The 26,090-nt window shown below is 42.4% G+C and overlaps 2 protein-coding genes across 2 annotated transcripts in view; both read left to right on the top strand.

Moving 5' to 3' along the window:
* The first annotated feature begins 522 nt into the window (after nt 1-522).
* On the top strand, nt 523-15,741 carry LOC310910760 (1-aminocyclopropane-1-carboxylate synthase-like protein 1). The gene is made up of 15 exons (XM_083863766.1): nt 523-1,183; nt 2,278-2,891; nt 4,383-4,442; nt 7,019-7,089; nt 7,629-7,698; nt 8,792-8,858; nt 9,313-9,410; nt 9,981-10,058; nt 11,229-11,329; nt 12,002-12,091; nt 13,081-13,126; nt 13,277-13,418; nt 14,055-14,197; nt 14,580-14,733; nt 14,947-15,741. The coding sequence occupies exons 1-15, from the start codon at nt 547-549 to the stop codon at nt 15,243-15,245; spliced, it is 2,670 nt and encodes an 889-aa protein (XP_083719892.1). The 5' UTR covers nt 523-546; the 3' UTR covers nt 15,246-15,741.
* A 7,258-nt stretch (nt 15,742-22,999) lies between these two features.
* The window catches only part of EXT2 (exostosin glycosyltransferase 2), a 69,343-nt gene continuing 66,252 nt past the window's right edge, over nt 23,000-26,090 (top strand). Inside the window, exons 1-4 of the mRNA XM_083864100.1 lie at nt 23,000-23,043; nt 23,588-23,697; nt 24,885-25,444; nt 25,602-25,691. Coding sequence (XP_083720226.1) covers nt 24,909-25,444; nt 25,602-25,691 — 626 coding nt within the window. The 5' untranslated portion in view covers nt 23,000-23,043; nt 23,588-23,697; nt 24,885-24,908. The remainder of the gene's footprint in view (nt 23,044-23,587; nt 23,698-24,884; nt 25,445-25,601; nt 25,692-26,090) is intronic.

The raw sequence follows: 26,090 nt of genomic DNA, 5'->3' as shown, positions 1-26,090 counted from the left end.
AGGCGCGGCTGTGGCGCGGCCCTGGCTCGGCTCCTCACGGCCCGGCACGGCCCGGCACGGGGTGATGCGGCACGGCGCGGTCGGTGCTGCCTCCTCCCGGGCCGGGGCGTGCCGGGGGACGGCCGGCGGGAGGCAGGGAGGGAGGGAGGACAAGAGCCAGGGAGGGAGGGACCCCACGGCGCCGCTGGGAGCCCGGCCCGGCCCCGGGAGCGCGACAAGCGCCTGGCACGGGATAAAGTTATCCCGGAATAAGGCTGCACGCATGTGCGTCACCCCGGATGTGAACATGCCGGCCCGGCTCCCCGCTAGCTCGCTCCGCCTGGCTCCAGCGGATGGGCTGAGCCGAGCCGTGCCGAGCCGGGCCGTGCCGAGCCGGGCCGTGCCGAGCCGGGCCCCAGGCCCCGCAGCCCGGTAGGGGCTGGGGCAGGCCGGGCCGCCCCGGAGCCCTCGAGGGCCGAGGTGCGAACGCCCCTCCCGGCGGGGCAGGGACAGGGGCAGGGGCAGGTGCGCAGCCCGGGGCGAGCGGCGGGCGGGAGCCCGGGAGCGATGGATTTCCGTGGGAAGAAGTACGAGCGCGGCAGTAACTGGTCGGACCCCGAGGTGGTGGAGCTGCTGCAGCTCTGGGCCGACGAGTCGGTGCAGATAGAGCTGGAGAGCTGCTTGCGCAACCAGCACGTCTTCAACCGCATCGCCGAGGTGCTGCGGGAGAAGGGCATCCACCGCACCGGCGACCAGTGCCGGGAGAAGATCAAGAAGATGAAGCTCGAGTACCGGCGGATCAAGGACAACAGCAAGGCCCCGCGGGGCGGGCGGACGTGGAAGTTCTACGAGGTGATGGACAGGGTGCTGACCAGCCGGCCGGCCCTGGCCTATGGCTCTCTGAGCGGCAGCATGATGGCTCAGCAGGTGCTGCAGGGCAGCATGGTGGACAGCTACCACCACCAGTTCCCCTCCTCCGCCCTGCCCTTTGGACACTCCCAGCACCCTGAGCTGATGGAAATCAAATGTGAGGAGGTGAACTCTGATGACCACAGCTTGACCCCAGAGCCCCCACAAGCCATGTCTTACCAGCAGGGCTCCCCTGAAGAACAGGAGATGGAGAGAGCCTTCTTGGAGAGGGCCCAGAACGACTCTCCCATCTCCAGGGTGGAGATTCCCATTGAAACCAGTGTCTCACCTTCAGGTAGGGGTAGCCTTTTACATTCCAGCATAAGGTTTCTGCCCATTTTCCCAGAAAGAGATTATTTCTGGTGCATAGATAGATACCCGGTTTTCTCATTGACATTTGGATCCTTGCTTTTCCATATCCCAAAAAGATTTAAAGTAGAAGGCCAATATCTGAATTTATGGTGTTTTGGCCATTCCCAAAATGCAGGCATCTCACTGCAGGTAAATACAGTCTAGGATTACTGAGCTAGGTGAAATACTGTGGATGAAATCCAAAGGGCTCCATAAGATTAGTTAGATTTCTCCATATAATGCTGACAGTAGTTGCCATATTGATTAAAAAAACATTTGAATGTTTCTTTGGTGTCACTTGAACATAACCAGAGCTGTCTGCTGTCCTCGTGCTGAATTGTATCAGCACACCCTCTTCTGCCATAGTTGCACTATAAACCTTGCATTGTTTTAAAATATATTTCAGATGTAATATTTTAGCCCACTCAACAGTGAAGAATATTTGGGAATAATCATTGCCTGACTTTCTGAGCTATTCAGTGGAACTTGGAAAGAAGATGTTTTTGAAAGGCACTGGCAGAAACAGTGCATTTGTTTACAGGAGATGAGGTTCCTGCCCTGAAAATGAAGTTGGCATTGCTTAACTACCAGGAAGGGTAGCCAAGTCTGGGAATCCTGGGGATTTCAAACTGGTCTAGGACAGGCTGGTGGAAGATCATGAATATTTGGAGAAGAAGAGATGATAACAAGTGTGAGGTTAATGGCTGAGGTCAGGAAGAAATGGTATGTCCTCTTGGCTGTGGTGCTTGCATAGTTAGCCTAGTGGAGGGAACTGATGATCATTCAGGTTAATGTGGAGGCCATGTAAGGGGCTGGGGCTGGCAGCATCATGGTGTGCCTAATGTGTGATGTTAAAATGTTAAAAATAAACTTGAAAAAATGTTTGCAAACCTCAGGATGTACCTGATGGGGTTTATTTTGTTTTTTCTATAAACTACAGTAGATAAAAGGATGTTCTTAGGACAGGCAGGAGAGGGAGGCAAAGCATGCCTACTTTGTTTGCTGCACTTTTTCTCCTTTGCTTTTGTGTGTTCACAGGTTTCAGTGAGCCAAACATGGCAAACTCGTCACGGATCCAGAATGTTGTTCCCCGGCCTGGCTTCTCTGCCTTGCATCGGCTGAGGAAAAAGCGGAAAGGGCAGCGCATGAGGGACCCACTGGATGATCTCCTGCTGAAGACCCTGACATCTCAGCGGGCCATGGAAGAGCGCTTCCTGCAGATGGAGGAACGCCGATTTCAGCGAGATTTGGACGTGGAGGAGCGTCGGATGCAACTGGAGCAGCGCCGGTTTGAACTGGAGCGGGAACACGAGTTTCGCATGTTCAACGTCTTTGCTCAAATGCTCAGCATCCTAAAGCAGAGCCATAGTGGCTCCTCCTCCCCTGTTGCCATGCCTCAGGGTTTGGACTTCAGCCAGGCACTGTCTGAAATTGAGGGAATGGGAGGAAGAGGGAGCAACCTGCCAGAGATGAGGGTTCGGCCGCTTGCCAAGAGGAGGGTTGACATGCATGGCTTCTGTATCCCCAGCGACTTCCAGAGAAGCCCCTACCTCTCTGCTCGAGGCAACTTTGCCAACATTTTTCAGGGCTCCACTGAGGAAGGGTACAAAGCCTATCATGCTGACAAGTATGATGAAGACAAGAACCCCAATGTGAGTAAGAACCTCAAAGTGTTTTCCTGGCTTCCTTGTTAGGAAAAAATAGTTTCTTAGAGGTTTGCTGACAGATGTGCTAAAAGCATGGGATTTTCTTTGATCTCCCTAATACAAGGTGAGTCAAACTGTTTGTTTGAAGAAAAGAAATTAAAAGTAGCTTTGTTGATCATCTAGATACCAAAGATGAATGCTGTGTTCAGCTCAGGTTTGCACACTCTGATTTCTTTATCAGGGTAGTAATAGCAGTAGCAGACCTTGAAAGATGCAAGAAATCTGCAGGAACAGAGCTCATGTTCCTCCTTCCACCTCATCACCTCTATTGCCCGCTGAGGACCTTCTCTGATTATCTGATTATGTCTGATTATTGCAGGTGATGAGTGCAGAAAGTAGAACTACTAAGTGGTAGCCTTTTTTTTATAATTACTGTTAATAGCACTCAGCACTTTTTCTGCCCTTTTACACTCAGCTGCTCAGTTTTAAGTAGCTCATCGCAGCCCTCTTGTGGCACAAAGACTGTGTTAATAGTTCATGGCAAGTTATTACTGAGTAATACTAATAGGATAGTAAATATAAATAACGATTTATATGTGAATTACTTGTAATTAGATCCTTCATTCACGTATTGAACTACTTGAAATTTTAAAAATATATTATTATTAGCCCTGACTTCAGTCGTCTTGTGTTGCTGGGGTGAAAACTAGATTGTTAAACTAGAAACACACAGGGAAGTTTTTGTTACAAGGTGTATTATGAGGCACAGGCTGCTGCTTCTACAAACTGTTGTCTACGTACTACAAACACTTAAAATTAGACTTGTGCTTTAATAACTTCAGAAGTGTACAGTTGTTTAAATATTCTTTCACAATTTAAAAATTCATTTACCCAAACTCTTCCAATAATGAGAATGTACTTACAGATTTGAACTCTTCAGGATCTAATGCCATACTATATATGGCCAAATCATAAACCTAAAACTGTAGGGTCATCTCTCCAGAGGGGAAAATTCAGTATTTTAACTACTTATCATGACTACATGTTTATATGGGTTTTGAGCAAATCAGTAGAGTGGGATAGTAATTAGTGGTAAACAAATGCTTTTATGATAAAGAAATATATCCAAAAGCTTGTTTAAAACTGCTGTTGAAGGGTAAACCTTGTTTTTTTCAGAGTTGTTTTAGGGTTTCTTTTTTAGTTACATATAATAGTGAGTGAATTCAAGATTAAGTTAAATGTTCTGTAAAGAAGTATAAACTATTAGTACATGTTCATTTACACACTGTTAATTGATTAAGAAGCCAAGTGCTTGGGATATATATGGAAATGTACACACATAGATGCATGTCTTGAGTTATATATGGTGAAGTTTATCTGAACTGTGTTTTCACTTTTTCTTGGTAAGCTTTTTGGAGGCAATTTAGTGAAGTGATAGCTAAGATGATGTAGTCACATGTTTTATGTGTCTATAAACAATACTGTTTCTTTTTCTAGGGTATAATAAATTTTGGCACCAGTGAGAACAAGCTCTGCTTTGACCTGATGTCCAAGCGGGTAAGTTCTATTCCAAAATAAAACCCTGGATTTGCTGTGCAGTTCCTCTTCAAAGCTTGCACCTTCCTAAAGTTACTACTGTTGCTCAGATTTCTCTGGTAAACATTTTCATTGTGAATTTTAAATTTGTTGGAAATAACTTTTGAATTCGCTTTTGAATCACAACTACTTGTACATTTATTTATTTATCTTATTTTTCCAGGAGGATAGAAACATGAGTGTTTTTCTCTTACTTTTCATGACGGGTTTCCCTCTGGGGATGTACTTATTTCAGAAAACTAGATGAATATAAGAAGAATTTTATTTTCCCCTGCTTACAGTAGACAATATAATAGAGATGTTTTGAAATTAGTTTTGAGCTCTATTTAATTTTGAGTATCTTTACATCTGTCCATTATAAAGTCACAACTTGGACACCTGGTTCTGAACTCACCTGAAATGTGCAAGTGTGGCAGCAGTGAAATCTCTTAAAATCAGACTGGGTCAGCTGCTACCTGCTGGCTTTGCACCAGGCAGAGGAGTGGAACACAGAGCAGAACTGAAAAAGTAGAAAAAATCAAAAGGATACAACATAACTGTGCTGTAGAGGAATGCTTCTAGATTTCCATTATAATCACTGCCCAGGTGGCAGGCAGCCTTTGAGGTGGGCAGGTAGCATTCTTTCCTACCTGTGGTTGTGTGTGGGGAGGGAAGCTGACTCAGGGTTGGACAGTCAGTCTCTGCAGTTTGAAGTTCATGGTTGCTCCCATTCCACCACTTCCCACCCTCAAAATGTTCACTGTTTTATTTCTGCCTGCTGCTCCACTGACTTGGGGGGTGTTACCCCACCACTCCACCTTCCAGCTAAAAGAACAGGTAAGGCAGAGCTGCTGCCTGCACGGAAAGGTGTCTCCCAGGCTATGTAGGTGGTGCCTTCCTTCACTGTCCTTTCCCGTTTAAACTAACACCACCTCTGCAGTAGGTAGTGCAGAGGGAGACATTAGTCAGCTGCATCTTAATTAGCCCTTCTGTGAAAGTGAGTTGAGACTTTGTCAGGTGTAGTGTTCATGCTTGTGGCAACATGCAGAACAAAGATGTTGTTGCCACCTTCTCAGTCCTCTCAGCTTTGAGTAACAGTGTGGATTCACTAAGTGCAGCATCAGCTGGGATTGTAGACCATTATTTTTTTGCTATTTGGGATTAAAGACACTCACTGCTGCCACTGAATAATGTATCTATATGTTTTCAACTTCTGGCCCTTAAATTAGAGAATACTTAGCACATTATTTTCAGAGTTCTCCTACTATTAATTTGTAGTAATTTTTGGCCAAATCTGCTGGTATGTTTGATGTTTCATTCTCTAGATAAGTTTAGGGGAGAGATGTAAGGAGGAATAGTTCTTGGAGCTACATAGACTCCAAGAACATCTACAACTGAATAAAGGAACTTTTATTCTATAATACCAGGTTGTAATTCTGCATGGGATAAGGATATTGTCTTTAAACTCCAGAGCTTAGCACCAGTTATTAAACCACCTATAGAAAATGTTATCATTTTGTTATCATGTGCAAAACTTTCACATTGTATGTGGAATTTCCCTCCTCCTTTGCACTATCACCTACTTGTGTCACTCTCACCTTTACTTTTTTTTAGTATTAACTCATAGATTTGGTTGCCATTAAATATTTGGAAGGGATATTGTACATAATGCTTGTTTATTGCCTTTTTGTTTACCTAAAATGTTCTCTCTGCCTATATCAACACTGTGCTTTCCCTTGAAACTTCGCAGAACTGGATTATGTGAAACCCTGATACTTATAACCTTGAAAATCTTTAGGTAAAAGCAGTGTGCACACTTTATCTAATTATAAATATTAAAAATGACCTCCACAGTTCAGGTCAATCTGTCTTTGAGATCAGAAGGAACTTCTCATAAGGAGCAAAGTGCCTGCCCTGGGGAATAATTAGGAAGACAATTTCATTTTTCTCCTGTCTTTTGAAAGCTCCTGTTACACTTCAACACTTACCAAACTGATCAGAAATATAAATCTGAAGAAGCTGCAGTAACTTTGAACTGAGACATTAATGAAAGGTGTAATTCATTTAAAAATAATATAGTGAAAGTTTATTAAAGAAAACACATATCTTTCTCTGATTCAAATTCCTTTCTAACTCTTTCTGACATCTAGACCTCAGCTTTCACAACTGAGACTTATTTTTCCAGCTAAAAGCTGTTGTCCTCAGAGCTTGGGCAAAACACTCTTGGGTTTGCTTCATTTGCTGAGAAAGTCTTTTGCAGGTGCCTTGGTCATGGGCATTGTATGTTGCCTGTTCTGCATCCTTTTTGTAGATTTCTGTGCAGTGATGCTTTGCCTGAAATAACTTAGCAGAAGCCTGTAGTTCTTACAGCCTGAAGGTATCACAGATCAGTTAGCTGGTCCTTGCTTCACCACGCTGCATTTATATGAATCCAGTTTTGCAACTGTTGAAGTTGCACAAGTGTCTGTGCAGATGTGTGCCTGTACATGGATCCTATCTACCTCCGTATTTCCCTTATCAGTAACTGGACTTTTAATGGTTCTTCTCATTTCTCCCAGCTGACACAGGCTGATATGAATGTGATGGACCCTTCACTGCTTCAGTATCCTGACTGGAAAGGACATCTGTTGTAAGTCTTTTCTGTAACACTTCTCTTTTTGACTAATTGTTTAATAAACAAATGGATGAATACAAACCTCTTCTGCTACATTCTCTAGTTAAAACTTTCCTAGGTCACTTAATCATCTTTTTCTTTGCAAGACTTTACATTAACTGTCCTACCAGCTCATCCAGTTAAAAATCCTTTTATGTGAGAGAAAATGCAAATTTTCTAAAGCAGAGTGTTAAAAGCACTTGTATACATTAACAAATTGGGTAACTCCAAACAATTCTTTGAAACATAGTGAACACTTGGGGTTGTTAATCCTTCTGTTCTGTGCCCGATTAAAGCTTATCAGAAATGCATGCACCGTTACAGGCAGTATCTGTGACACCTCTCCTGGGTGTAAAAATCACGTCTGTTCCATGGGCCAGAGCTATCCTGTTTTCTAGCTATTTTCACCAGACTTTACTGTCCCTGACTTCACTTTCCTAAGATGTGAACCTGATTTGGAAGCCCAACCTCTTGGAGAATGTTTGAATCAGTATTTGCTTATGTGTATTTTTCAGTTTACGGGAAGAAGTGGCTCGATTTCTGACCTATTACTGCAAGGCCCCTGCACCTCTTAAAGCAGAGAATGTAGGTAACCCAGTCTCCATTGGTGTCTGTTCTAATGCATTGCCATTTGTTGAGAAACAGTTTCAAATTCCGTTGTTATAAACAAGTGATTTGGTAAGAGTGCAGGCTGTTATCATGTAAATGAGACTGAATCTTCATTTCAGTAGCTTTTCCACCAAAACCCTTCAGGTCTACTGTATATTTGCTCCATGTTTCACTTCTGTGTGCTAACTCCTCCTGCCAGTACTCTCAATGGGGCTTTTTATTTTGATCTCCCTATTTAGCTCAGGGACCTACTATGCCTGTATCCCTCAGCCTTGACAGAGTGCCCACTGTTTCAGTTGAGTTTGTCATCACAATTCCTCTGTTATATCTCAAGAGAAAGATTTGTAATTGAACCAAGCGTTCATTTTAGCCTGTAAAATTTGTGGCAGTGTTGCTAGAAAGGCATCAAAACCTGAGTCTCTGCAGGACTTGCTGATTTGTGAAGATACAGCCTGGACGAAAGGGCCTGTGGAGGTCAGGGATTCCTGTCTCTGCTCAGTGCTGCAGGCAGCAGAAACTGATGCATCCATTGCTTTTCTGGCTGCATTAATTCATCAGAACCCCATACTTCATGTGAACTGAGGCTACCACTGATCAGTTTGCTGATTAGTGCCTCTTCAAGGCACCAGATTCTTCCTGATACTTGGAATCAGGAACATTTGTCCTGTAGAAGCAGGAGTCAAACGTGCTTCTCTATGAGACAGTAGTTTTCACTTTTGAGCAAATTTGGCAGGAGATCAGATGTGCTGTTACCATGAAGAAGTGACAACACATATTAACTGTTGAAAAGTATTTTGCTTGACCAGCATCTCAGAACTTCTCCCCAACTTTTCCCCTACTTTAGGCCTATTCTTTTTCTAAATTGCTTATTAGAATCAAAAATGGCACCAGAACAATGTGTCTGTGAAAGAGCAGGATTAAAGTTATTCTGGTAGAAGTGGGATTTCAGCACGAAAATTCTGAGAATTAGGGAGAAAATTTATTTAAGTGATATTGTCAGGAATTATTATTTTATAGTGTTGACTTTCTATGTATGGATGTATCACTAGCTTCTCTCTTTCTTCTGTAGGTGATTGTTTTAAATGGTTGTGGCTCTTTATTTTCTGCATTAGCTACAGTCCTTTGTGATCCAGGGGGTAAGTGGATGGTTGGAACATAATTTTGTTTTGATTTGGTTTTTTCTTCTGGGAAATAATGTTACTTTGTTTGAATACTGTTAGACAGAAGTGAAGTAGTGGAATTGGCATAGGTCTGCAGCAAAGTTCTTGTTTCCTACAAAGTTGTGCTGTTTTAGTTCATCGTTTCCATGGTCTGCAGATGTCATGCACTCACACTTGGTGCCTGTCTGCCTTCACTGTTTTTGTGGTGCCCAGTTTTAGTTTGCCAGACTAGACATGGGCTATACTCATGGTTACCTGGGCTTTTGCAGATGATTAAAGAATTAATGTAAAAATAAAGTGAAGAAAGAGGCAGTAGAAATACAGTGTTTCCAAGGGACACAGCTGTAAAAACGCTTTCATGTTTAGCTAAAACACATTAGGAGAGAAGACTGTGACCTGATGATAACCAACTTTGTTTTCTTGGTTCCAGAAGCTGTTCTGATTGCTACTCCCTTTTACGGTGGTATTACCCAGAGTATCTTCCTCTATGGTAATGTCAAGCTGGTGTATGTCTATTTAGACAGTAAGGTAAGATCTGAGAGAAGGGAATAACAGCCTTTGTAGTTAAACTGGGATGCTGAGCTTTGGGGACTTCTGAAGGCAGTTCTCAGAGCAAGAGTACCCTACAGCCAGTGAACAATTACACAGTTTATTGCTGGGAAAATAGGCACATAGTTTACAAGAAAGTCACTTGAGATCCTGAACCTGGACTCCAGTTTTGTCCTTTTCTTGTATCTTACTCCCAATAAAAGTCCTTTAAAGGAAAAAAATTACCATTTTGAACCTTGGAGAGAGAAGTTATCTTGTGTCCTACTGAAGGTGGTCCCAGGGTGGAAGAACAGATGAAGATCTTACATTGCTTTAGTTATTCAAGGATAACAAGAAAATTCTGGTTTTGGCCAGCCTATGATGGCCTTTTCTTTAATTTTACTTACTGATTTATTTATTCTCTCTGTAATATAAAAGGATAAGAAGATGGTTGCTAGGTCATTATTGTTGGGGGCCTTATTTCTGTCAGGGAACATTTCTCAGTGGATTGGCTCAAGGCAGTCTCTTTTGAAACAACTTTGCCTTTTTAATCTTTTTTATGTCTTTCAGATTACTGGAACAAGCACTCGGCCTTTTCAACTTACAGTGGAAAAACTGGAAAAAGCCTTGCAGGATGCCCGAGCACAGGTGAGTTTAGCTGAGCTTCACATTACCACCTATGTTTACAATATGTTGGAGATGTCACATCTCCCAAGTGGCCTAAAGGTCAAAATTTTCAAAACCTAGTACCTGGCTTTCTGGCTGTCCTTGTAGACTATCTGAGATGACAGCTTGCAGGCTCAGGGGCAGTTCTAGGGGGAATCCTTTAGTGTTGTGTTTGTTCAGTTTTGGTCACAGCAGAAAGAATAAACCAAACTATTCACAAAGCACTGGAACCCATTCATATCACCAAAAAAATTTCCTTGGATGCATACTTGGGATTACCCAGGATTTCTCCCTCAGAAAGGCCAGCTGAGTTACCTGAAAACTGACTGCTCTACACTGCAGGGCAGATGAACACACTAAGAATGCTGAGAGGTTTTTTTTTTCAGGAGGGAACTCTAGAGGATAAAATGCAAGTGAATATAATTTTTCTGAAGAGTTAGTCTGTAAGTTTGGCATTGTCCTAAATCCCATGTATATTTAGCTGCATCTTTGAATTGTTACCAGCTCTGACATCTCCAGCTAAGTGTGCTCTAAATGAGTACACTTTGTATCCACCTAACTCAAATTCTCATCTTTCTTGCCACATTCGTGGGCAGTCTTCAGTAATTTATTACTTCCCAATTACTAATGCAGCTTAGAAAAAGTACTTCCATACTGAGAGCGTGTGAGACCATCTTTCTCATTAGTTGGTTGACCAGATGGCAACCAATTACTTGGTGGTGGCAATTCCCTCTTTCTAAAATCATAGATTAATTCTATAACATTTTGACCATTTCACTTTGCAAATTATTTAATTGTAAAAAAAAAACAAAAACCAAAAAAACAACAAAAAAACAACCAAAAACAAAAACAAAAAACAAAAAACAAAACAAAACAAAACAAAACAAAAACAAAAAAAAAAAAAACAAAAACAAAAAAAAAAAAAAAAAAAAAAAAAAAAAAAAACAAAAAAAAAAACAAAAAAAAACCAAAAAAAACCAGAAAACAAAAAAACAATCTTAATCTGTGGCTGAAATTTTTCTTGTGCAAATCTTACCTTTGAGGTGAAAAGTCATGGTGTAAGCTTCAGGGGAATCCTATGTCACACTCAGGGGAAGGACTGAAAATTTATGATAGGCACTCTCTTAATACTATGGTATTTGTATTCTGCAGGGTGTCACTGTAAGGGCCTTAATTCTTCTGAATCCCCAAAATCCCCTTGGGGACATCTACTCCTTGTCAGAACTACGGGATTACCTGGAATTTGCTAAAAGGTATGTCAGTCTGGAAAGCTGAGATATTCTGAGTCAGATACAGCTTTGAGAATCTGGTGGGCTACTTGCTGTCCCTGAATTTGTCTGTGAATATCTTTTAAGTCAGGCAAATAGTCTGTTCTTCACACACGTTGGTGGACTTAAGAAAGGAGAGTGGAGTGCTGGGATCATGGACCATGCAGTCATCTGGGGTAGCAAAGCAACTTGAATCAAGGAATGCAAGTTTTATTTTTCAGTAATCTGAGGAAACACCATGGCACTGTGCTTCCCTGGTAGGAAGCTGAGTTGGTTTTCTCACAGTTTTTCTATATCTGTAAAGACAAAGAAGTAAATGAATATGGGTTCCAAATTTCATCATGGATGATAATACTCTTTGAGATTCAGATTCTTTGAGATTCTGAGTGGAAGGCTAGTACATATAGCAATTAATTTTCACATTGGCAATGATAGGATCTTTATCTTGTTACATGGTTACAGGGTAATAGTTAAGCAGGAATACCTCAAATCATTTAAATGTACACAAAATAAATCTAAGTTGAAAAAATTTGCTTTATTTTTGCAAAATTTGGTGTCTCCTCTTTTTTGTATAAAGCAAGTATTTGCAGGCCTGAATTTATCTCTGTTAAACTAGAAGCAGCCTTCTTTTATAATCTCCATTTTGTCCTTTTGCAGACATGAATTGCATGTGATAGTAGATGAGATCTACATGCTGTCAGTTTTTGATGAATCAGCCACGTTTCACAGTGTCCTAGGCATGGACAGGTAAAAGCAGCTCCTACTTCCCTGGCCATCTTCCAGTGACAGTTCAACATGAGGCCTTGCTGAGAACTTGTGACTGGAAGTTAAGTCATGAGCTAGCAAATTCTGAATCCACTTTACATTGATTTATTTCCTTTTTTTTTTTTTTTTTTTTTTGTAATTTCTGAATGGCAAATAAATTTTGTCAAGTACAATCTAGCAAGTAAAAAACGGTAGCTAGCTTTTTACTGTGGTATACTTCTCAATATATGCATCAGTACTTGGTTATGACAGTCCCCAAAACTGAAAACAGATTTTTCATTTGTTGAAATTTCTTGAAAGTGATGCTTTTCTTCCTACCTAAATATCTTTTTCCCATGTTTCTGTTGATGCTTGTAAAGACTTTCTATTGCTATGTACTTCCTAATTTTCCATAGAGTAGTCCCAGATTGCAGAAGTATTATAGACTGGATAATGGCTTTTATTAGGTGATGTTTTAATGAGATGAAAAACTTTAAAATATTTTTTAAAACATGGTGTGGTGTTGAGGTTTTTTTCTTTGTTTAATTTCAGGTCTTCACCAGTGGTGCTAGATATTTTTTGTGCTCAGTTGCAAGGAAATAAAATATACTTAGTTAAGTGTTAGCTCAGTGTTGCTGGGCTTAGATGTAGAAGAGCATTGCTTTTGTTTCTTGACAAATACATTGGCAGAAGCCTGATATCTACCATTAAGTGTATGAGCTTTGTATATTCAGGAAATCTGCATGTAAAATGTAGCACTTGTAAGCGTTTATCTTTGAAATATTTAAAATTTCTGTCTAAAACTACTTCTAAGGGGTTCCTAGCTTCTAAAGTTATGTTGCATTTGAATTTTCCCTGCTTGACTGCTGTTCAGTGGTGCACTGTCTATCATTGTGTAATGCTGCCTCTCTGTTTCTGCAATGCTGCACTGGTGATCCAAAAGCTTCAGCACCTATGACACTAACTGCCCATCTGCATCCTTCTACATACAGATTGCCTGATCCACAGCGGACTCATGTGATGTGGGGCATAACCAAGGTGAGTGCTGGTTGTTATCATGTTCTGCTTTTGTGGCTGGTAGATTTTGGTCTGGGCTCCTCAGGTTCCTCATGCTGGAAAGATCAAGTTAATAGTAATAGGATCCCAGTTGTTCAATGTAATAAAGTAGTCTCTCTGTGCCTTCTGCAGGATTTTGCTGTTTCTGGGATTCGTTTTGGTACTTTATACACAGAGAACCAAGATGTTGCTAATGCAGTGGCTTCTTTGTGTTATTTCCACGGGGTTTGTGGACCTGTCCAGCACAAGGTTGCACAGCTGCTTAGAGACAGAGGTGAGTCAGTAGTTCCATGTACAGTCCTCTGCCATTCTGTCTGTCTTGGTACCTGGAAGATCTCCCCTCGCCTTAATGTTCCTTAGTGGTCTCCTCTTTGTACACCTTAAATGACAGTCTTGCATTACCCTGAAGTTGCCCATGCAAGGCGGACAGCCTTGCACAAGGCTTGTTGCCCACAAGGCTGACAGCTCTGCAGAAAAGGACCATTTCTGCAGAGTTCCTTATCAGCAGAGTTAGAGGAGCATCTTGGAAGAAGTGTGGTAGCTATTTGTACAGAAATTGGCAATGTTATCTAGAACCAGCTGAGCAGAAACAAAGAATACAGGTTTGTGGGACAAGGGAAATGGAAATGGCCTTCTAACTCTGCCTAGTGTGGACTGCTAACAGTCCGTAAGGACTAAGAACTATAAGTGTAGGGAAACTTCCTCAGGAAGGTCAAGGAGATGCTCTTCTGCACAGGCATGAAACTGCAAAATACTTATTGGCTGTCTCTTTGTTATTTGAGGAAACAGAAAACAAAAGAAGGAGGTGAAGTGTGAAGCAGAAAAAGACCTTGAATGTTTTGGAAGCTTGAACAGATCTGAATACTTCCTCAGTTCATGATTCTTTTCTTTATCTTCTTCTTCTGGTCAGACTGGATCAACCAAGTGTACCTGAGGGCCAACCATGCCCGCCTAAAAGCTGCTCATACGTATGTGACAGATGAGCTGAAGACACTTGGAGTTCCTTTTCTCAACCGCAGCGCAGGCTTCTTTGTCTGGATTGATTTCCGAAAGGTTGGTGGTCTTGGGAAGTGAGGCTTCTCCTGGGATGAGGGCAGGCGTGTGGTGCAACTGCATCTAGAGGAGAGGTTAATATTGTGACAAGTATTTTGTTTTAGCAAATCTGTCATCTGATGAGGAGAGGGAAGGACTGCCAGATGTTTCAATCTATTCTTTCCCTTTCGTCAATGTGTGAGCTTTCCTCCTTGCAGGAATCTTACTACTCTCAAGCCACTTCCCTCCCCATTTCTTCCTTTGTATCACAACTGCTGTACTTTAGAGGTAAAAGGTGTCTCCCTTGACCTTTGCAGACCTCATGGGAATCACAAATTCATGAGGATCTCAGTGATGTAGTCTATATGGTACTAACCTCTGGCCTTTCTGATGACTCTCCTAGTACCTTAAGACAGGCACATTTGAAGAGGAGTTGCTGCTCTGGAAGCGTTTTCTGGATAATAAGGTCCTCCTGTCCTGCGGAAAAGCCTTTGAGTGCAGTGAACCTGGATGGTTCCGCATCATCTTTGCTGACAAAACTCATCGGCTGCAGTTAGGTGAGTAATGTTCTTTTTCCTCCCACCACAATTTCTGCAGCACTGTTCCCTTCTGTTCTTATTCCTAAACTTAGCCTATTATTATCCTCTTGTCTTCTCTGTTTTTTCTTCCTTTCTCCATAATCCTTTTCTGGATCTGATGGATTTGGAGGCATAAATTAACTTGTGGCATAAACTAATCCACTAGTGTTTCTCCTCCTTATACCTCTGCAGGTATGCAACGGATACGCAAGGTTTTGGAAGAGCGTGAGCAGGAGATACTGGCTGAGGAGAAGGAGCAGCCTTGTCAGTCAGATCAGGATGGCAAAGCAGATAGCACAGATGAAGTTATTTTTGTATCCCGCCACCAGGACCCTACCTGTGCCAGTAGCTCCAGCCTTGGTGACCTCATCGGCCTCCTGCAGCAACAGATGCGTTCATCAGACTGGCTACAGAAAAATACGGCCGAGCAGTTTGCCCAGGAAAAGCCAGAGATCTATGATGTGTTCAGCAAACTGGTGGGGAAGCAATAGGGGTCAGTGTGCCTTCAGGGGCATTCCTGAGCAGTGACTGACCCTGGGCCCCTAACAACTCAGCTGTGACTTCCAGCAAATAATATATTTTCTGTATAGTGAGAAAATTACTTTGTAGGCGCCCTCCTCTCCCCCCGTTTGAGATCTCTAATTTGTACTATATAGGTGTGTTTCCTTGGATTGGGGTGAGGGTAGGGAATGGGGGCGTGTCTTGTTTGTGTGCTGCTCTCTGTTCTGCAGCATCATTGTATTTTATATTTCATTTCTAATGAATATGCTCTTAACTCTCTTATAAGGTCCTCTGGTGTAATTTTTATTCTTCTTCAAACTTTCAAAAAAGAGACTTTAGAATTTAAGTTATGTGAAGTTTCTCTTTTCTTACATGATGGTCAGATGTAACTATTTTAGGGCCAGCTGTCTCAAAGAGGAGTTTTTGGGAGATAGAACCTAGTGTCAGCCCTAACTTAGTCCTAGCTAAAGGTAAATAACCATGTGCATAGATTAATCTTCATGACTGAGGCTCTTAGGACCATGGTCATCTAGACTGAGTTCTATAAATCTTTTTATTGTGAGTTGGTTTCCAGTCTGACCTCAGATCAGACAGTATCCACTGCCCTCAGTTGGTGAAATGCCTGGTTTTATTTCTATTCTTTTTTATATCCATATAAATAAACTGCATCCATTGGTCTCTTGGCAGAATGTCCAGAAAAGGGCTACAAATGGAGAGGCAGTAGAAAGTCAGTGTTCTTTTTGCATTTTTTCTATTCCTGGAAGTCCATCCCTTGTGGTTAACAACAACACATATTGGCAAAAGAGTGCAGAGAATGCTTCTGTCTCCATGCTAGGTGTACCTGCAAGTACAGCTGCTTCTGTCACCTACCACAGGCATCCAAGGATGCCCCTTCAACCATTATCATGATAATTAATGCAAAGATTTTTCTATGTTTCTCAATTTGCAGGGTATTTTTTTTTTTTTTTTTTTTTTTTTTTTACTAAATGGTATTCTTCTGTCTCCTTCTTCCCTTTCCCAGTTTAAGAAACTGTTTTCTGTATGCTGGTGGTAGAGTATTTCAACTGGAAAGCTTCTTTCACAGATACAAAGCTCTAACTTGTGGTACTAAAAAAATTAGATATTTTAAAGAAATTTGACCTGGTTTTTCTGCATATATATTAATCAGGAGTTGAAGGAAATTGCTCATGAAAACTGAATAGAAGTTCCACCTTTCCCCTCCTCATAGATTTTGGCAGATGAACACAAGTGACAAAAGCACATCTGCATCATAAAGCAAATTACCAAAGCATAGGCAACAAATAATTAATGCAACCAAAGGGATATAAGGGATATATGTATGTGTATATATATGTATATATAAGGGACATTTATAAACATAATATTTGTTAATTAGTTTGTCATTTGTTTGTGGACAATATTTTAAAGTCCACAAAGAAAGCTATAGCTGAAGACAGGTCTCCTTAATGGAATGGGAGGTGAGATGTACAGCCAAATTACCAATGAACTTCCTGATTTTCCCCTTTTTGTTTCTGTACCCCAAGGAGGACCTGAGCAACAAAATTTTAGGGAGCAAGCTCTTTGAAATCAAGAACCAGGTAAGACATTAGTTAAAGTCATATTTTAGGGGGTCCCTATAACAAATTCAATCCATTAATTACTCCTAATTTTCTTTTGTTCTAGTCATTCTTACAGTTGGAGTATATGAATATACAATAGTAACAATTAATATAGTATTTCTCACCCATATATATTTTCTGCTCAGAAAGCAGGTTTACTGTACTGTCCCTGTGTGGATTCAGCTTGTACAGCAGACCTCTGCAGCAAAGAGGGTGTAATGTGCTTTCAGAATCCTCACAGTTAATATTATATGGCCCACAGTTACATCTGAGCTTGTTGTAACTCAACACAGACACACACTTTGGTGCATGGAGTATTTTCTATGTTTTTTTCAAGTTTAACACCTGCCTAAAGACCTTGCCACTGAGGAATGTTAGCTTGGTCACAGAAAATAAAAATTTAGCTGGAAATGAGGCAAGAGAGAAACATGATCCTGAGTCTGCTGTTGGAAAAAACAGTGGGGGTTTTTTGACTGTACAAACCCCAAACATTTTGTAAATGGCCTTAACTGGTTTACAAGTGGTAAACATGTAGAAAGTCCTGTGCATATGTATATAGAAGCTAAATCAATTCCTATTTGCTCTAAGAATACCCCTGAGAGGAAAAACACAGGTTCTGCCTGTACAAATTGTTTGTTTTTTCTGCTACCTTTATATTAGACATTTTCTCTGCTTGATGTATCTCATAGTTCTCATTAATGACCTTTCCTTTTTCTGTGTGGCAAATCTCTACAGACAAAAATAGAGAGAAAAGATTAAGGACTCTCCCATGCTGTCGTGCCCTCACATTTCTTTTGACCTGTTTGTCAAATGATAGGCAAACAGAGCAGCACCTCAAATGAAGCCAGTCAGATCTATATTTTTAAAACTGCTGCATTTCATCTAAAATAAGAAATGCCATGAAAGTGAGTATAACACTGTGCCTTCATTGCTTGTACTCATTGTAATCATACAAGATGATAAAATCCACTTTGCCTACAATTTTTGTGTTCCAGTTATCATTCATATGAGCACAGAAAGGATCCTAGATGGTTTCATGGTCCTTGCCATGTTCCAGTCACCCTCTCTCTCTCCCTCTCCCTCTCTGTCTCCCTCCTCTGCCCCTTCCCCATTCTGTCTCTCTTCTCCAGAGAAATATTCAGCACTTTTAGGGTAGAAGTGGGAATTTCCTATGCAGCACTGCTCTCAGTCATAGAAACTTCTGTAACATAAATTTCAGGCATACACTTGACATGCTTATGTTTGTGGGAAGGAAAAATCTGTAAATCTCCAAATTCTTTACCTGTGTTACATTGCAGTTAAGCAGACAATATAAGTGAGGCCCATTCAAGATGAGTATTTATGAAGAGTCATGCATACTTAGAGAAAGAATCTGTGAAGATGAGTTTTCCCTCACAGAAGTTTAATAGGTCCTCAGCCAAATATCTGTAAAGGGAAATATTCACTGATAACTTAAGAGTTTTCCACCTTAACTGAAGAAGGGCAGTTGCTCAAATGTACTGTGTGACAGACTTTATTTTTAAAAAAATTAATATTAATCCTTTAATTGTTGTCTTTCTCCCTTGGAACATCCAATAGGTCGCACAGTTGGGCTGACTCCTGTGTGTTTCCTCCATTCCCAGAATGACCCAATTTCTTGAAACCTGCCTTTGGGTCAAATTATCATTTATATTGGCTATTTCTCTGCAGTCCTCCTCCAGTTACTTGGTTACAGAATCCCTCTGTTGCTCTCATCCTGCTGGCAGAGTGGTGGTTTCATTTCATCAGAGAGATAGTGGCACACAGAAGCTCTATGATAAAAACCCTCTCATGGAGGAAGCTATGTGAATCACACCCGTGAAAATTTCTGCATCTGAAATATCAGGCATACAAAACTGCTTTTGCACTTTTAATTACATATGCAACTATTTTTGTAAGATTGGCTGACCTAACAAGAGGTTGGTTGGCTTATTTCTGAAGCAATTCAGACCACATCATGAAGAATGGGGCAAAGTAACCTGCAAGGATTATATACAAAAGGGTATTTTTTCCATCTGAGAAAATCAGAGTGTCAAGATAGACTGATTTTCCATTCCAATTAATGCTTTATTTATTACTGACTTATATAAAACACTGGCAACTGACTGATGACAAGATCCTAGATTATCTGCAGCCAACAAATGTACTAAAGAGTCTGAGGAGGTTATAAATACTCTACTTTTTGTCCTCAGTTTGCCAGGATTGGTTATTTTTAGCAAATAGCCAGTCGACCTTATCAAAATGAAGAATCAAAAATAGTCTGGAAAAACACTGCAAGGAAAGGCTATTTTTAGCTCTCCATCTATTCCCTGCTGCTATCCAGCAAGGTCTGATGGCACAGCTCATGCACGACTGCTTAGTTATTCTAGGCGAATGCTTGTTATGACCTGTCCTTTCCCTGGATGCCTCACTGCATAAGGCATTCAATTGATTAAAGATTAATGCCTCTGCAGGCCATGACAGCTGAAAGCTTTAGGGAGGGGGGAACACACACTGACAGATTGTTTCTGTCTGCATCTTTCTGCCAGATTAATAGTTTCTTTGAAGGGAACTCTTGCCTAACTGAATTTCCTTGTGTCTCATATCCCTCAGTGGGAGCTATTGCAGCACCCCTTCGAAGTATATTTACACTTCTTTTTTCCTTTCAGTTCAAGAAAGCAATAGAGGAAGTAAGAGTTACAGATGTAAGTTAAATCACTTTTTTGTCCATCACAAGCCAGTAGCACTGGAAATGTATGATGGACTGGATCAAGAGAGAAAACCAAGCAATTGGCTGCTAGATATTTTATTGATCACACTAGTTAAAAACTTCGCTGATATAAATGAGGGTACCTTTTAGTTGAAAGACTTAAACCAGAACAGTGAACCAAATCAAGGACCTGGATGCTACAATATCCTTCTTTGTCTTATAATAGAAGCTCTTTAATTTAGTTCAGTACCTTATATATTGGCAGTAGCCAATGACAAAATTTTCAGAAGAATAAACTGAGCTGTGAGTTTTTAGTTATGATATGCCATAGGTGGAAAATAAGGTTGAAAAGGTGTCCCCGAACCATTAGATTTCCTCTTCATATTTGCCTTTTAAAATTACCTCCTTTTATTATAAAGGTGTTTTCAGAATGTGCTGCTTCCATCACTGACTGCACAAGGTGCACCATAATCTCACATGCAGCTTCTTTACATGTGGAGACACAGTAGCTAGCAAAAAGCTTTCTCCTCTGTACACTGATCATCCCAGCAGAAAATGCAGGATGCTCTATGCGACAGCAGGCAAATCTATGGTGTCATGGTAAAGCCCTTAAAAACAAATTCCAAATGACTCCCAAAGAGCCACATAAGGCAGGACATAAAAGGGCATAGCAGGGAGAAGTGAAATATCTAATTTCTCCTGTGCATTTATAAAAATTGATAGCCGGTTATCCAGATGCTGATGAATATTTTCACAAGCTATAAATGGCAACCTGGAGTCTAAAAATAGATGCTGTGCCGCAGACTTGTCTGGCTTAGCTACATCACTAGAATATAAACAGGCTCCCTGATGTGGTTTCAGGGAAATCTCTATCAAGACAGACTACATCCTCCATTTTTCTTGCTACATTTTGAAATAAAATAGCTGATGCCTCCTGAATTCGTTTAATATTAGCTTTTAATAAAATTGCACTAATCTTCACATTTTCCTATAGGGATGAAAGGACCATCAGGTCTCCGTGAATATTTCAGCTACAATTGATTCGCTGCACTTTGTTCTCCCTGGAGGAGCGGGAAGGCAGAGGAAGCGCCTGCGGGCAGTGCACGGGCTGCGCTCGGTGACCCCCCACCCCTCCTTCCCGCTGCTGCACGTGGAGCAGCCAATGTCCCTGTCACGCCACAGGGCTGGGAACCCCTCTCCTTGGCTCACGCACATGCAGGCACTGCTCATGCTGGTGAATCCCATAACTGCAGAGATCCAGCGCTCATCCGAGCAGTACCGACATATGAATGGGGCGCCTTCCAATTCACAAAATCAGACACAGTCCAACCATCCTCCTGAATGAGGGTTCCTGTCTCTGATTTTTGAATGAGGCAGCTTGCAGCAGTTGGAAGCTGATGGGTTATGCCCAGAAACATTATGTGCTCTAACAAGCCCCGGTAGCTTGTATTTGCCAGGAGGAACAAGCCAGTACCTGAGCAAAAAGGCAATACCGGCGGTCAGAAAGATGCTTTAAGATCTGTGAGTGCTGTCTGTTGTTGGTTTGAATGTCACAGACAAGATGAAGTAGCTAGCAGTGAGTCTGAGGAGTGTGCTGCATCACCTGCAATGCCACGTGTGTGAGGAGAAGCTGAAAGAAAGAAGAAAAAGCACTGCAGTGACAGCGTTTTGCCTCTTTTGTGGGAGTACCGAGCTGTCTCTGTGCGTGCCCGTGGATGGCTTTGCAGAAAGCAGTTTTCCCAAGGGCAGGTGAAGTGAAAGAGAACTAATCTATTGCTGACAGTCAAGGCTGTTTAAGGACACTGTACTCAGTGTGTGCGACAGAGAGAATCAGTTTGGAGGCTTAGAGCAGGGATAGGTACAACCCCCCATCCTTTCACAAACACACATCATAGGATAGTACACCATCATGTCACCATTGTACATAAGATACAAATCTATAAAAATAGCTACAAGAAAAATTAAAAAGGGGAAAAATACATTTCTGGCCAGCAAAAGCTGACGCTGTTGTGAGATACACGTGGTAAGAGTCTTTTAAACCACCAAGGATTACAAGATAGAAGCAGACTGGAAGTGTTTCTGGCTCATAGATCAGGTGGCTGAAGGGGCTGCAAGAGAAAAGGGTGAAAAAACTCTTTGTGGCAGAACATAATTGTTGAAAACTTTATTGGTTAAACTGTAACAGTTGAAGTAGTTACAGTCCTAACAGCTGAAAATTGTTTACAGGTGAGAGATACAAAGTCAGCCCTGTTTCCATCCCGGTGGCGCTGAAAGTAGTCAGAGAGAGTCTGCTGCTTCAGCCCAGAGAGCAGAGAAGGATAAAGAACATGGGGCCACATGCAGGGACACCACACTGCTACTGCTGGAATGTCTCCATTGTACCATTGCCCTGTGCGGGGTTCAGCTGCAGCACTTTGGGATTGTTCAGCTGGACAAGAGAATGATCTGAGGGGACCTCAGACCAGCCTGAGGGGAGCCTACACGAAAGCTGGAGAGGGATTTTCTACAAAGGCACGTAGGCATAGAGTAAGGGGGAATGACTTCAAATTGAAAGAGGGTTTAGATCAGATATTAGGAAGAAATTCATCACTGTGAGGGTGGTGAGGCACAGGTGGCCCAGAGAAGTTGGGAATTCACCATCTGTGGAAGTGTTCAAGGCCAGGTTGGATGGGCTTTGAGCAAACTGGTCTGGTGGAATGTGTCCTTCCTTTGGAAGTGAGGTTGGATGTAGATGATCTTCAAGATAGCCTCTTTCAACTCAAACCTTTCTATGATCTTATGATCTTATGATCTTACCTACTTGGTGGTTTTTTTTTTTGTTTTTTTGTTTTTTTTTTTTTTTTTTTTTTTTTTTTTGGTTTGGTTTGGTTTGTTTTTGGCTTTTATTTGGCCTATAGACCAAGTCAGCACTCATTTTTGGGAATGAAACCAACGCCTCTGATTCCTACATGGCTGGAGGTTTTTGTGCAACAAATTGGTCCATCTTCTGTTAGAAGGAGGGACTTCCAGTTACTTTTGTTCGGGGAAGATGTGGATTTGGGATATTTCCTTACTGAAGTAGTGTGATCCAGCAGAAAGTGACGCATAACCCAGAGGTCCTTGGTCAATGAGACAGCCCAATACCGGTCTGGAAAGGCACACAGGGCTGGAGGACAGCGAGCCAAGAATACAAATGTGTTGTGCACCACGGTGGCGGTGGTTTATCGGCACAGATTTAGCACGGGCAGACGGACGCTGCCAGTGCCCGTTCCCACAGGACAGGCTCCCATCCCTGAGGGAGAGGCCCCGCTGCACTCCCGCCCTCCGGCCGCGGGGGGGCGCTGGGGCCGCCGGCCGCGCCTGCGCACCGGCCGTGCCGTGCCGGGCCGTGCCGGGCCGGGGGTGGCGGTGCGGGCGGGCCCCGCGCATTGAGCGGCCGGGGCGGGGGGCGCGGCCGGGCGGCCCCGGCGACTGTGGGCACAGGTGAGTGAGTGCGGCCCCGGAGGGCGGGCGGGACAGCGGGAGCCGCGGCGGGGTGGCGGCCCGGGTCCTGCCGGCCAGGTTCCGGGATGGCTTGGGCCCGCCCGCACGCCGCGTCGCTCGGAAGGCGGCCCGCCCCGGCCCGTCCCGTCCAGTCCCTCGGCCCTTGAGCCCCGTAATAGTGTTGCCACCTCTCTGTCCGCTGTCCGTTGCTCCCGTTACTTCCCTACCCTAAGCGCGAGTACTCCTTGTCCCGTGCTTGCAGTTGCCCAAGTGGATTGTGTGCACGGATGGAGAGGTACCTTCCATTGAGGGCTCCTCTAGCCGGGCCCAGCTCTGGGCAGGTTTGCTGAGTTACTGAAATGCTCGCTGCACAGTGAGACCTGTGGCATCGCATAGCTGGTTCTGGTGCTGTGTCAAGAAGGAGGAATGAAAGACGTGTTTAGCAGATGGAAACATATGGAAAGTTTTTAGTTGTAAAGCTGATAGTAATGTAGCGTTCTGGCTTCTGTCCTGATAACATCATGACCTGTATTGCCTTGTACAGGAAATTTTAGAAGCTTCCTCCAGAATGAGATTGTGGACCTAAAGTGATGAGAAGAGCCGTTAAAAGTGGAATGTTTATTAGCATCTGAGATTATTTTAGTGCTACTGTGTGTAAGTACAGTCAAGTCATACATTAGCCACCTCATCCCAGTCTTTTGTTAAGAACACAAAATAAACATAATTCAATTTGTTACACCATTTGATTAATAATGAGATTAATGCTTCTTTCATTCATTGGTACTTCTTTTACTCATATTTGTTGTGTACTGGTCAGTTGATATGTCAGACTTTCTTTCTAGCTCACAAAGCAAGAAAACATCCTGCTTGTCCAAAAGAAAAACATAATTATACTGTTCACATTCTTTTTCTGGAAAACGTACTTTCTACTCTTAAAAGGCTCTCATTATGGAGAGTCGAGGTTGAATTTTGTTATGAAAGTTTCAGTTCAAAACCTAAGCAGGTTGTTGCTTGCCAGTTTTTCAGTCTGTAGTTAGTGTAAATTGTCTTTTGCAGGAACCACAATTCTGTGTGTAGGAGCTTGTAAGAGATATCAAAGATGACAGTAGTTTGTGATACTTTATATTATGTTTTTCATTTCAACTGTAGTTCAGGCTATAGTGAACTATTCAAATGCTTTTCTCAATGTGGCTGCAATGGCAGTTCATAGAACACTTTTATGCCCCACAAGGCACATTGACAAAGATAACAAATTAATTCCTTTTTCTTGCCAGAAGTAGTTTACCATCATTCTAATCAGATATGGTGGGGCTCCTTTGAAATTGAGTTTAGAAGTTCTTTTACCTTAGAAACAGTATCATGGTCCTAAGTTTTGTGTGATGCCCTGTTATAAGGCCTCTGCTGGTATCCAGGTGGTTTCTCTTCTTCTGCAGATAAGCATTTTGGGTTTTTTAATTAGCATTCCCTCTGAATACGCTTCCTTATAAGTGCAGTGGGACCTATGAGGCCTTGCCACTTCTGCAGGGTCTGAGATTTCCTCTCCCTCTCTCCACCCAAGCTGTGACTTTTTCTGGCTTGTGGTTATTAATTGGCCCACATCATTTCATTCCAGCCAGGCCCAGCAGATGAGCCTCAGTTGGTGCTGGCCAAGCGGCAGTCCCGGTTGGTATCCTGCCTTCTGGTGGCATGATGAGCCACTCATGAGCATCTGAAGAAAGCCTACTACAATATGCTGAGGCAAAGACCCTTCCCTGAAAGCAGTAACTGCATGTTTCTCTGCATTGTCATAACTATGTATCTCTTCTAGGGTTCATCCTAAAACCTCTCTCTCTATTTTGTAGCGACAAGAGATAATTGATTCCATTATGTGTGCCTCGGCCAAATACAACACCCGGGGTCCAGCCCTCATCCCCAGGATGAAAACCAAGCATCGCATCTATTACATCACTCTCTTTTCCATAGTTCTGCTTGGCCTGATTGCCACAGGAATGTTCCAGTTCTGGCCTCACTCCATTGAATCATCCAATGACTGGACCGTTGAGAAGCGCAGCATCCATGATGTGCCTGTGGTCAAGCTTCCTGCTGATAGCCCCATTCCTGAGCGGGGAGACCTCAGCTGCAGGATGCACACCTGCTTTGATGTCTATAGATGTGGCTTCAATCCCAAGAACAAGATCAAAGTGTACATCTATTCACTGAAAAAGTATGTGGATGAATATGGAACATTGGTGAGCAACACCATTTCCAGGGAATACAATGAGCTGTTGACGGCCATCTCTGACAGTGAATTCTACACGGACGATGTCAGCCGGGCCTGCCTTTTTGTGCCATCCATAGATGTCCTCAATCAAAACACCCTCCGGATCAAGGAGACAGCTCAGGCTTTGGCACAGCTGTCCAGGTGTGTGCTGAAACTTCAGTGTGTGAGTGTAAAGAACACAAAGTGAAGAAAAAGGGAGAATGCAGTGAGTTAATGCCAGCACTAGGTTTTGACAGAACTTGTCTATACATAGAAAACAGAGAATTCTAATTGCAGTTTGTTTCTTCTTTTGTTGTAGGTGGGATCGAGGCACAAATCATTTGCTCTTCAATATGCTGCCTGGAGGGCCACCAGATTATAACACTGCCCTAGATGTTCCTAGAGATAGGTATGTGTTGTGCTCTGTCATGGACAGATCTGGGTTTAAATGCCCCTGGAGAAGCAACAAGCTCAGAAGGGCAATTTATAGCAAAGGATATGCTCCCTAACCTTTACAAAGCTAGCCTATGACTTGCTTGCCTCTCAAAAAAGGAAAGTAAAGCCTTGTGTAGAAGAGATGTTTACTTTTGAAATCTGATAGTTTGGCCCCATCCTTAATTTTATAAGGGATGTGGCTGACAGTTTGCTTTTAACTCTTGGACCTGCTGTAAGGTGGGAGAATCTTGATCTGGTGTGTAACTGATTATTTACAGCATGTCCCATTTGATGCAAATTAGAAATTCAAAGATTTCTAATAGCAGCAGCTTTCTAATAGAAGTCAGGTGCTTCAAGGGCATTTTAAAGCAGC

Source organism: Zosterops lateralis, assembly GCF_965231275.1.
Source record: "Zosterops lateralis genome assembly, chromosome: 6".
NCBI lineage: Eukaryota > Metazoa > Chordata > Aves > Passeriformes > Zosteropidae > Zosterops > Zosterops lateralis.
This window is presented reverse-complemented; position numbering and strand designations above follow the sequence as displayed.